The following is a 12,905-nucleotide window of genomic DNA, read 5'->3' as shown; positions in this document are numbered from 1 at the left end:
TACAGGATCACCCTTTTCAACAAGGGTCTGTTTCAAAACAGTGCTGTCATTTCTTCGTTTTGAGGGTTGACTACACTAGGAATTTACATTTACCACATTTAGCTGACACTTTTATCTAAAGCAACTTACAATTATGACTGAGTACAACTGTAGCAATTGAGGGTTAAGGGTCTTGCTCAGAGGCCCAACCGCAGCAACTTGGCAGTGGTGGGACTTGAACCAGCAACCTTCTGCTTACAAATGCCCAATTTTCGGAAAACGTGAACACGAAACTGCGGCACCAGAGCAGACTCTCACACACTTCTTGAACACTGTAACTAATATATGAACAGCTGTTAGTCATTACATGTAAAGAAACAGATCTGAATTACAAATGAAGTAGAGCATGTTAATTCTAATGAAAAACTGCAGTATGGAGTCAGACAAATGGAAATGACCAGAGAAGACAAGCAAGAAAAATGAAGATTGTTTATGTTTGGCTGGGAAATAAGTACTATTACTATTTGTGTTTACTTTTACTCTTAAAAAATACAGGCAGAGGAAAATCCTAAGTAAGGAACAAAAGACCTCTTGTCCAACCTCAACATCAGCTCTAGTTCCTTCAGTTTGGCCACACGTATACAAATGATTCAAACTTTTACAGTTTAGACAATCTCATGCCAAAGTCCAAAACTCATTCATGAATCAGAAAGCAGTCATTTTGTAAAGAAACGCCCAGTGCAATTGATGCAGTTACAACACAGTGGGTAACCTGCAGCTGGTACATGACCTACACTCTAACCATACGAAGGCTGTGGGAGACTTTTGTATACAAGACAACAACAACAACAACAAGAATAATACTTTTTTTTGTTTGTTTCACAATTTAGAGCACTTGGTTAGCATTAATAGGGCCTACACGATAAAGCTATAACTCTGTTATGACATAAGAAAATATTTAAACATTGCCATAGTCCTTAAAATATATACAGTGAAAATGCCCAGCAAACGCTGGCCTACACCGAATTCTGATCCACTAGCTGCTCTGATGGGCACTCTCGTGACATTTTTAAACTTTTAAAAACAGTAATGACTTTCGAAAGGCATTTGCACAATGAAAAATAACAGTAAAAGCTTCTGAAAAGCACTGTGACAGGCTGGCCGTTCTCCTAGAGCAGTGAGGTTTAACATACACAGACACATTCACAACAAGGCCGTGCACAAGCAAAGAATCAAACCATGACCAGATTTCACAACCCTTCCTCAACTGTAACCAATTTCTTTGTGTTACAGAAGTACAACCAGATGACCAGATGGGGGACACACGTGCTTTCATGGTTTGGAGAACCTGTCTGCCTCTGATGGCACATTAATGGATGACCGTTAAGGTCGGAATGATATCCCAATAAGATTTCTCCCATCTCCACTACAGACTTTTGGAATTCAACAGCTACCACCGGACATTCCAGGAACAGGTTATAATTTGAGCTGTTCTGGTTGTCACGGATGTTTCATAACGCATTAACACACAGTACGGGAGACACCGATATCATTTCAAGCAGATTCTCACCGATCGACACCACCACCCCCACCCGCAGTTTAGTTTTTAAAAATTCCCTTTTGTAGCATTAAAACCATAATCGCTAAGATAATACGGCTTGCTTTGCTACAGCCATCAGTCAAGACGCCGCCCTGATCTTAGGACAACACGCACAGGCGCGCCCAACATCAAAGCATTCCTTCATCTCAGCGTGACGACGCTTCACCCCGCGCGCTCTGTGAATGCTGGTGCAATGGCAAGGGAGAAAAAGATCCCAATAAAATAAACAAAAATGGAGTTCACAGTTCATTTTAGGACTAGCTGCTGAGCCAAACGGAAGGAGATGGCGCCAATTAGTACATTTGAGGAAAAAAAAGAATTCTCTTTGTTGAACTCATGAGATTTTTCTGTTATGTTTAGTTCAAAAATGGACATCACCGATCTACAGTTAACTTGCACTATAAAGCTATTTTACTAATATACCCACAGGAGGACAAGACTTATCTTACCCGTGATTCAGCTCGAAAATGTCCTAATCGTAGCCTACAAACGCACATGCAAACAGATACACAATACTGTAGTGTGCAGTGCAGTCCCTGGACCTCCTCCCTCTGGTTCTGATTAAGGTACATTTCAGCAATCTCATACACGACAAATGTCTTGGTTCACAGGGGAACCGTGAACACATGCCTTATGAAGTCCTTCTGTGCATACACTCATTCTGCTGCTCTTAAACGATGGCAAGTTCACTAGTGCAAACCCATCAATAAAAACACAGGCAAGGATTTAGACGCAGCATACCTGACTATTCTGAACTGCCATAAAAAGATTAAAAGGTAGACCTCCACCTCCCAATAAACAAATCTCTCTCATTTCATAGTAAAGTGCAAAGCAGCAAACGAAGGCAGATCCACCAGATTACAGGTTTTGTGGGACTGGGGGCAAAACGTGGAGCGCAAGGCATAAATTCACAAATCTCTGTTACAAATCCCATATTTCATGACCCGTCAGTACAGCGACCCTGGAAGTTCCTGGCCAGAGAAAAACACTATACACCTACATTCTAGTTTAAGACTTAAACGATGGTTTATATGTGCCACGGGGATTACGGGAGTCCTATACTAGAGGTTAGCCTGTCTGTGTGGTTCCTGTAGGTTCTCCTAACCAACGGCATTAATAGTGATGGAAACTGGTAGCAGCACCAACCGGTTATCATAAACCAGTTTATGAGACGCTAATTTACCTCCACCGTTTTTCATTCGCGTTAGCCATTTTAAGCGTTTATAGATGACTTGGGTTAGGAACCACAGTGCTAACATAACCCGGATTAGGAAAAAACGACACGCAGGTTGGCCACTAAAAGGTTCCATTTCAAATCATTGTTGATCTGAATTTAAAAGCCGGTTGATCTCAACTCAACTATGCACTAGATTAAACCCAAAAGGTCGATTTCCCAGACTTGGATTAAGTCTAAATCCAGACCCAAGTTTCCAGTGCTTATTCACGACTGGCACTGAGGTTTATAGTCCAACCATGAAAGCAACACGAAGAGACCAAACTCATTCATTCATTAATTAATTAATTCATTCATTCTCTCTCTCTCTCTCTCTCTCTCATCTTTCATAAATCAAGCAGTAATGCACACAACTGGTATGCAAATACCCAAAGACTGCCAAAAAAAAAAAAAAAAAAAAAAAAAAGAGATTCAACATAACTTAAGGTGTGTACAAGTTTGTGTAAGCGTGCGCCAGGTTGGGACCATGTGTAACAGTTTATATATAAACAGTGAGAGCAGCAAAAACAAACTGGGTTCAGTGTTATTTTTGGGATTTGAGTTGTTACGATTCCTCCTGGTGTTCTCCCGGGGTCAATCAGGTTCCACAGAAAGCAGCAAAGATTCCACAGCCTCCCTCAGGAGACCCGGCCGGATAGTGGGATAATCTCAACAAAATCCCATTCAGTACACGCTTCCAAAGTGTGCCCAACCCACACCCACACACACAGACAACACGGCTGGGTACCCGCTAGTCTCCATGGTTATGGCAAACCAGGATCGGATGCGGCTGATCAACCACTGCCATGTGTTCCAGTACAGTCATTTTCCTCATTTATTTTAAGTGAATTATAATCTCTGGTGATGTAGTTTCCTGTCTGCTAATTGTAACTGTTGAAAGCGTTCCCACTGATTGAGAATAGGCCTTTCAATCTCAGTAATTAAAAGAATTCCACCTGTAGAATTCCATCTGAATTGATTCTAGATTTTTTTTTCTCCATAAAAGTCGGCACGAAACCGGGGAACTTCAAACAGCTCAGTTGTAATCTCCTTTTGCCTGAGCCGTTCTAGAACGTTCCGGAGCTCCACCACAGCGGCGGCTCAGTCCTCCTGTCCCGTGGGCAGCCGGGGGGCATCGTCCGCCTGGCACGGGCTAGAGAGCGCCACGCCGTTGGTCTCCGGAAGGCTGTTGGCGCCCAAGTAGCCGAGGAGAATGTCCGCACGCCTGTGCGACAAGCTGAGGATGTCCTCGGCCAGGGACTGGGCTGAGGTGAAGCGCACCTTGTCCTGGTCAAACATGTCCTTCAGGTACTGCACTATTTGTAGCTACACACACACACACACACACACACACACACACACACACGCCAGTTAGGTTATATTCCCCAAGTGAAGGTCTATAAGGAAAACAAAAAGAACAACAACATTTACTCACACATCCAGTCCAAATGTGCTTTTAACACTCTTTCAAGAAACGCACAGTCATCATAAGAATTTGGCACGTAGTTTTAAAAAAAAGGAATGAACAACTCTAGGGCACGTTTACTGCCAAACAGTTTTCGAAGCAGAAGCAGAGCGATCAGACGGCGGTGGGAGGTGACGACTTCACATGAAAGGTGGATGTGGTTTAAGAGCGTGCCTGAGTTCCAATCTGCAGGACAGCAGGCACGACTCATTCAGAAGCCACCCATACTTTCATAAGACGCAAAAGATGGAGCGTCATCATTTTGCGGGAGCTCCAATGCCTCGTTTTGATTCCAGGTTCCTGCCGTCCGGCAGGACATGGAAACGTGGGACTCCAAACAGACCCACTCGAAACTCCCTGTCTGAACGATCAGAATGCAGGATGCTGACACCGTGATGCGTGGTCTGGAGCACCGGCTCCAGAAGAAACCTGAAGCTAAACCGTTAAGCACGTCTATATAACCCCACCCCACCTACTCAACCACCCACCTCACATTAAAAAGGCCGATATTCAAGTGCGTCACTTTTAAAAGGTGGACACTGTCTGTAGGCCGAAGGACATGACCAGCATGCCCCAGTGCTTACGGCCGTGGCGTCAGACGATGCGTCTGACAGCAGCCTAGCTATGGTTCTTACCTTGAAGGTGGTGCACACCTCAGTCAGGTGCAGCCGGGGCCCCAGGAAGCCGAACGCCAGCACGGGACTGACGTGCTCCGAGATGGTGTAGAAATGGGATATGAACCCGTCTGGAACCTGAGAGACGCACAAGAGTGAGAAACGTGGCTAACCATCTGCCTCCTCAGTACAATAATACGGGGATATGTGCGCGTGCATACATACACACACACACACACACACACACACACACACGTGCTGTTATAAAAATGATCGGTTATATGAATAACAAAAACTAATACTGAGCTACAGCGTGGAGAACAGGAGACCACCACGGAGCTGCAGTAACAAGCTCGTTTTTTCCTGCCTGCTATTTTTGAGCAATGTGCAATTTCAGAATGAACAGGTTTTGGTCCACCACTGTGCCTTGAGGGAAAACCAGCGAGTGTGTGTGTTTTGATGACAGATGTGACGACACAATGTATGTAAGAAGATTTACAGAAACGTACCATCAGTAACCTTCTCTTTGCTTTCAACACTGACCAACAAGCCGTAGCTAATGCCTGTGGGGGGAAAGAGGGGCAGGACAAACAAACATGGAAAGAAAGAGAACGAGAGAGAATCTGACTAGAAGACACAAAGACGGCAGAATACACGAACGGTGGCGTCTTCTCCAACACGCCCGGAGGAGGGGGACGGCTCCGACCGAGCCTGGGAGCCACGGCAGGAAAGCCGCACGGGGAAACGGTTTCGGATTTTTACGCACCGTCTCTTTGAAACTATCCGACAGCCATCGGTTCCGCAAGACGGCTACGACGGAGGTGGGAGGGTACTCCAGGTCCTCAAACGCGTCCATGAGAATGAAGTCTAGCACGATGTCGAAGAAGTTCATACATACCACCTACACAGAGGTCAAAGGGTAAAGGTCAGCGATAGCACCTATCATTTTACCTGATTCATGTGTAAGATTAGTCAGATCGAGGTCAAAGGCAGACAGGAGGTTCATGGTAGGAAAGCATTTTAATTCAAACATGTTTATCTGAAAAGTAGAAATAAATATGAAGAGATTAAATAGGTTTAATAAACAAAAGTGAAAAAAAGAGGAAATTGGAGAAAGACACACAGATCTACAGAAAGAGAGAGAGACAGGCAGACAAGTAGAGACACAGACATGTAGTGAGACACGTAGACCGACATGCAGCGAGACAGGTGGCGAAAGATGTAGAGAGACAGGTGGCGAGACAGCGATACACGCAGAGAGATAGAGAGACAGGCAGCGAGACACAGAGAGATAGGTAGAGAGACACATGCAGAGAGACAGACAGGCAGCCAGACACGTAGAGAGACACATAGAGAGACATGCCCCTCGTCCTTCAAGCTCCATCTTGGTGATGGGCCAGGTCTCCTCTCGCTGAGTGTACAGCAACATGTCCCGATAGCTCTCCAAAAACGCCTTCGGACTCTACACACACGCACGCACGTGTACAAACAGAGGAAAAAGAAAACCAATTTAAAAAACACAAAAGCCAAGCAGGGTATCCATAGGGAGAATAAACATCACATTTATTCCAACGAGGGCAGCAGACGCTGGGTCAGGGGCTGTTTAGGGATTTGGTACCTTGCCGGCTTTGATCATGAGCCCAGTGATCATCTGTTTGCCAGTCTCCATAAAGAAGGCTCTGTGCGTCTCATCTAACAGCAGTACCTACACACACCCACACCCACACACCCTAGTGAGTACCACAGTAAGAATACAGGCAGTGAGCAAGACAGCAATCAAGTCAGAAGAATGTGTGAGTGGGTGGGTGAGCAGAGAGAGAGGTAGAACAAAAAAAAAAAAGAGAGAGACAGCGCGCAAGAGCAAAAGAAAGACAGCAAGAGGCAGAGAGCGAGCACAAGGTTACTTTTGCGTGTGGAGTTATTTCTGTGTGTGTGTGTGTGTGTGTGTGTGTGTGTGTGCACTGACATAGAACGCCTGTCGAACGCAGTGCAGCTTAGCCAGAAAGTCTTGATCACTGTAACACTCCAGTAGATCCGTCCTGTAGAGCAAGCGCAGGCACGCACACGCACACACACACACACACACACACACACACACACACACACACACACACACACACACAAACTAACTACAAGTTACTCCACCAAAAAAAAAATGCAGCTCAGTTCTGGTAAGGCTGTCCTCAGGAAACACTCTTCAGGGGTGTAAAGTCAAGCTACATTCATTTCTGACATCAGCTCTTCCGCTCAAACAACAAGGAAGAGAAACCATCTGATAAACAGCTTGTTCTCTGCAGCGTCCTAACCACAATGAGTCAGTCTACGTCACAGGAAGCTTCTGCAGACCACAGAGGGTTAACGCGACCCTGTTGTTCAGGGTTTGGTCGTCACACCACGTGTACTACTAGGTATGGGGTGCTAGAGTGTACTACAGGAGTGATCAGTAGACACTCCCACCTCTCTAAATCTGCATTAAAAACATGCAGCGTGCAGGGTGACCATGTGTAATGTGTTTAATGTTTACTGTGTCCTTGGGGATCGATTCAGGGCGCTGGTGTGCGGGGCACTCGCGTGTATTACCTGAGAGTTCTGCAGGCTATTTTTCCATCCCTCACTAAACTCGACGCCTCTTCATACAGAGCTGCTGACTTTATCGGCTGATACACCTCGTCCTCAGGGAACACGTCAAACAGCTACAGCAGAGAGAGAGAGAGCACATATATGTGTGTGTGTGTGTGTGTGTGTGTGTGTGTGTGTGTGTGTGTGTATATATGTTGAGGTAATAAACTGTTGTGGGGTGAAGGAAAAGCCAAACGGTATTCTGTATTTTCACAAGGTAATATGCGATCTCATTATAAAGATTTTGAAGCTCTGTCACAGGTGCAGAGTGGTGCAAGACCATGAAAGCATAAAGATGAATAATGTTACTGGGGTATCTTAAGGTCAGGGTCTGTAAGTGCAGATCAGAGGCCTCCGTGGGAGTCTAAGGTAGCTCACTGGACTGTTCCCGTGAGAGATAATGTCATAAGTACTGGGGAAGATTGTTTTTAAAAGACTTGGAAAGCCTCATTGAGAGTCCTGTGCTTCGTTATCTTGCCACAAGGGCAGGGTGAAGCTGACATGAAACATCTGCAAGATGACGTTTGCAGATCATCTTTGTTTAGCCAAAGGAAAATCTCCCAGTGAGACACAATGGTGTCGCGCTTCAGCTTTTACAGTGATGGGTAACTTCCACATTATTGGATCTCAATTTGCACGACGCCCCGCCGTGTGGGTCTAAATGTTCCCCGCGGTACAGGGCCAGTAAATGTGATTTCTAGAGCAGTCTGGTAACAAAAACAAAAGACTTCCCCTTTTAACCATAAACATGGCTTCATCCCGTACCATCGAGTGTGCGCTGCTAAAACGCTTTCTCTGGTCCACTCTGATGATGCGACTCACACAGATGTGTTTAGAGGGCTTTACTCCAAACACACTTCACAAGGAATCATTTCTAACTCGGTGTTTAAACCTTGCTACCTGCAAACGTTTTATTACTTCAGCGTGTGTGTGCACGCGTGCCCATCCTCACCTCCGCTGCGGAAAAGAAGGAGTTGTCAGAGGTGATGGTTGTTGCATCGTCGTCCTGTGGCCTGCGAGAGCTCCCCACAGTGGGCAAGATCAGCGTCCCTTCACTCTCTACATTGCACACACACACACACACATGCACGCACGCACACACACACAGCCATTAGGAAAAATACTGCAAGTGTGAACTCAGGTCCATGAACTTTATTCGAGCCTTAGCATAAACTCACCCAGCTCTGTGAGCAGGCTTTCAGGAGGGATACTGGTCCCAAAGTCTTCCTGCAGGTGATACGCCCGGTGCAGAAGACATTCAAGCTTTTCGGCAAGCTTCCGATTGCGACCTTCCGGCTGCCGGGATCACAGGGTGAGGGTGTTATGGCCCTCTCCCCAGGAACGAGGTTTAAGGTGTCATTTCATAATCCACCAGTAGGTGGCAAAACTAATACTATTAAGAGTGAATTAAATTACACTTGGAAGCATCTCTCACACAGCCACTGTGTGTTGATGGGATGGCCTTTACCATGTGTGACACCCCCTGCTGGGCGAGGCTGTTACTGGCAGAAGCGCCGGACCGTGCTTGGTGTCGGATGTTCAGAGCTTGCTCCCACTTCTGTAGCGCCTCTTCAAACAGCTCCATACCTATAGGGGGTAGTAATGAGCACCACAGCATCTAAAGACCAGTTCAGAGCTCCATCTACAGGGCACTTTTCTCTTTAATTGGACAAAGAATTTAAATCATAACATCACTGTAAAACTATCAGTACTTCTCTGTTGCCACACGGGGGCAGTATAATCTCATCTCAATCTTCCATAGGGTAACATTATTTAAACCAGATCTCAAGACCCAATAAACCGTCCACATTTACGGTCTGTCTCACCTCCCTACACTCAACCAGCAACCAGGAACACCTAATCAGTTGAGCCGGGGGCTGGGTCCAGGTTGAAAACTATCAATCCGTCAACACCTATACATGACCTTACAACTCCACACCCACAGGGGGCGACAGAGCCTAACAAACATGAAGTCATGAGGCGACGTGAACTTGCTGGAGTTACCCATGAGGTAAAGGTTCTCCGCATCCGTGTCTTCTATTACGCCAGCCTCCCCGGACACAGGCTCCGCCTCCCAAGGACCGCCCCCACTAGCTGACTGGTTGGGAGAGGGCGGGAGTCGTGCCTGCAACAGACAGTTCCAGCCAATGACGGTGCAACCTGGTGCACGGAACGGTAACAGAGGAGCTGGACTGTGTGCATGCGTGTGTGTGTGTCATCAGTCTTACTGAAGTGATGCTGTGGGAAGAGTGTTTGCTGGCAGCCAGGGAGATTCCACTCATCACGTCACTGCTGGCAGTACCCGGACCCACCACCTGTCGTCCTAGATACGGACCTGCAAACACACAAAATCACAGTTAGGCAAAGCCACCCTGCAGAAGCTCAGTGGAACATTGTTCCTGACATTTTTTTTTTTTTTTTTTTGTACTCAGCCTACACGTCAGGCTGCATAAAAAAGGATTTAACGCTGCAGTATTCCTTTATGAGCCTGTTCCCACCTTTCTTTAATGACGCCGGTCTTCCCGCACGCAGCAGCAGCTGTTCGGGAACACCGCCGGGCTTCGGCTCAGACTTGTCTGCCACCTGCTTCCGCTTCCTGCCGCGCCGCTTCAGGTGGTGGGCGGTGAGCGCCAGGGCCACGCTACCCAGCGCCGTGGCAAACAGCACCTTCTTCAAGCTCGGACTCAACCGCAGCTGAGAGAAAATGGACTGAGAGAGAGAGAAAGGAAGAGAGGAGGAATGAAATGGGAAATCACAGAAATCACAGATTTCCTTTTGGAGAGCCATATAACGGTCAAATGAACTGATCCGTGATCAGACGAAACTGACGTATGTCTGAAGTCACACAATCAAACAAATATTGTTCTTTTGGTGTGCAATCACACAGAGGACCCTGTAATTAGTGGAGACCCTGGTATAAATATGAAGAATTACAAAAAGAGAATTAAAAGGACGAGCTGTTATGGACCGACATCGCACACATGAAACGTGTTCAACTACCAGGTGCACATGCCTAATATGACCTCGACGCGGGTCACACGCCAAGTCTCCGGTCACCCGTCAACGACATGCAGGGTTTTGCCAAAAAGTCCTGGCACTGTGGAGAAACCGTGACACCACTGATCTGCACAAGGTCCACTTGACCAGCAGCATGACACAGAGCCCAACATAACTGTCAACACGGAAGACGGCGCGAATCTTACAGCTGTGAGATGCAAATCAATTTAAAAACTTAAAACTTTGACCTTTCACTTTCTTTTCCTAAAAACACTGGACTTTGTCTAGCAACCCCGCTCTGATAGGTTGTGCAATTCATTTTGGCATCTCTGCCATTTTTGTAATCACCCGCTTACAATAAAACATCAAAAAGTTGTTTTAAATATTGTTTAAAGAAGTTAAAAAAGGGCAGGTTCCTCAGATGTCATTCTCTACATGGCTTACTATGATTTATTAAAACTTTATGATTAATTTTCCTTTAATGTTTCAAACAATGGCAGAGTCCAGTGCCAGTCCAGCATTGCAAAACAAACAGAACCTACGTGACAAGGGCCATAACATTCGCTGGCTGGCAAGACACCTCTGGGTTCATTATTGTACTTAGTAACATGAGATCAGAAGTGTGTGCAAAGAAACTAATATCAGCAAGCCATCCAGCCATTTAGAGGACAGCCATCTTCCCGATCTCAAAATAGTTCATGTAAAATTGTCATTTAACAAACAGACAACAACTTAACAATTACATTTGATCATTTGTTAAACTATTACAATTGTTAATATTTAATTATACTATTACAATTGTTAATCTTTTCATCTGTTTGAACACTGCAATTGGCACACAGTGGCACAAGTACCTTGGATAAACTCAGGTCATATGCGCATGTACGCGCGTGTGTGGGGGGTGTTGCAATCATATAAGGATGGTGTAAGGGTGTGTGTGCGTTGCAGTCAAATAGGGATGTTTGTAAAAGTATTCGTGTGTGTGTGTGTGTGTGTGTGTTGCTGTCAAATAGGGATGTTTGTAAAGGTGTCCTTTTGTGTGTGTGGTAAGGTGAGAATGGCAGACGCATATGGGTACCTGGCCAAACGTGGAATACAGGAACACGGGTATCTCGGCCACGGTCATGGCCAAAGCCTGCACGATGGACATACTCTCTGCTCTGCTAACGGACATCTTAGCTCTACCCCTCCGTGCTACACAGCGCAGGCTTTTGCATCCAGATTCCCACCCTCTGATCCAGGATCAGGTGCAGGCAGCCAGGGCAACGGCTCTGCTCGTGGGCCCAGCTTTCAAACTGACCAAAGATCAGTTTGATCAGTTCAGTGCTGCAGGACTAATAACGGCGGGTTAGAACTGATCCGGAGTCAGGCTTCCCTGGTGCATCATGTTCGTTACCTAGGAGACAAGAGCAAAGTTCTTATCCAGCTGACGGTCCCCATTAATACATGTGCTTAAATAAACAAGCCTAAAACCTACTCCAGTCTTATGACACACATTTTAAGACAGAAAAAAAAACTGGCTTGGCAAGACACGCTTACAAAGCAAACGTCGCTGCGTTTCTCCAACACTTCCCACGCCCTTTGCGTAGGACAAAAAAACAAAAGTTGCTTAGACTTTATTCATTATAGTGACTGTGCATCCAACCTATACGGTCACAGCACTAAACCCGGGCACATCTACTTCCGAAACTAACTCAGCTAAGATAGCAATGTTTAAACCAACCCGAATTTCTATGCCAAGCACTTGTACAGCACGCTGCTCAACGCAGTCCCACATACGAGCAACTGTGCCAACAACTCCGACCAGCGAGCGAAGCCCTGTGAAGGAACGGAGACCCCAGAGGAGGATGTGTGCAGGCTCGCAGGAGAGCTCTCGCTTCTGGGGCCTTATGAAGCTGTCTGGCTGGTTTGGCCGTCAGCTAACTCACAAGCTGCGTTTGTGTCCCGTGTAGGCAGTGAGCGGTCATCTCGCCCCGCGTCCTGTCCACATCTTCACCCGCTAGCAAAGTCAACGAGCCTGGCCACCCCAGCGAGACTGATAGCGTCCGAGCTACGATAGCTGCCGCCCACGGAAATGCATGAAACTAAGGAAGTGCTGTAGTATTTACAGCAAAAATCAGATGGCGGTTGTTGAAAACGTGAGACCAAAAGAAAACCAGCTCAATCACGTACTCGCACTCCCGCTCGGGTAACGGTGCAGAAGGACATTCCCGACGCCGCATTTCACACACTAACCCGTGGATTTGTTTGGGGCGGGGTGGATTTGACTGACAGCTACGTAAACCAATCGGGAGTGATATGGAGTTAACTGACAGCTGCACAAACCAACCGCTGCGTGGACTTGATAAAGGTTGCCCAGTCGCGTAGAAACATGGACGTGGGCATTGATTCGACTGTCCAATCACCACTTTTGGGAAA

At 46.4% G+C, this 12,905-nt stretch overlaps 1 protein-coding gene across 5 annotated transcripts; it reads right to left on the bottom strand.

Annotated features, from left to right (window-relative positions):
• Positions 1-454: 454 nt before the first annotated feature.
• miga2 (mitoguardin 2) lies at positions 455-12,741 on the bottom strand. 5 transcript variants are annotated; one of them, XM_027030001.2, is made up of 16 exons: positions 12,211-12,729; positions 11,566-11,883; positions 9,989-10,199; positions 9,719-9,825; positions 9,495-9,615; positions 8,959-9,077; positions 8,669-8,786; positions 8,443-8,549; positions 7,452-7,564; positions 6,838-6,910; positions 6,490-6,576; positions 6,235-6,333; positions 5,638-5,772; positions 5,381-5,434; positions 4,893-5,009; positions 455-4,118 (listed from the first exon to the last, which is right to left on the bottom strand). In XM_027030001.2, exons 2-16 carry the CDS (start codon positions 11,659-11,661, stop codon positions 3,894-3,896), a joined length of 1,782 nt encoding a protein of 593 aa, XP_026885802.2. In that variant the 5' UTR covers positions 11,662-11,883; positions 12,211-12,729; the 3' UTR covers positions 455-3,893. The 5 variants fall into 5 exon arrangements, with proteins under 5 accessions (XP_026885802.2, XP_035377318.1, XP_035377316.1 ...); XM_035521425.1 differs by having other exon boundaries at positions 4,031-4,118; positions 4,893-5,434; positions 12,660-12,741; XM_035521423.1 differs by having other exon boundaries at positions 4,031-4,118; positions 4,893-5,434.
• Between the last annotated feature and the right edge of the window lie 164 nt (positions 12,742-12,905).

Source organism: Electrophorus electricus, chromosome 22, assembly GCF_013358815.1.
Source record: "Electrophorus electricus isolate fEleEle1 chromosome 22, fEleEle1.pri, whole genome shotgun sequence".
NCBI classification, from domain to species: domain Eukaryota; kingdom Metazoa; phylum Chordata; class Actinopteri; order Gymnotiformes; family Gymnotidae; genus Electrophorus; species Electrophorus electricus.
The sequence above is the reverse complement of the archived record's forward strand: the minus strand, read 5'-3'. Positions and strand labels throughout refer to the sequence as shown.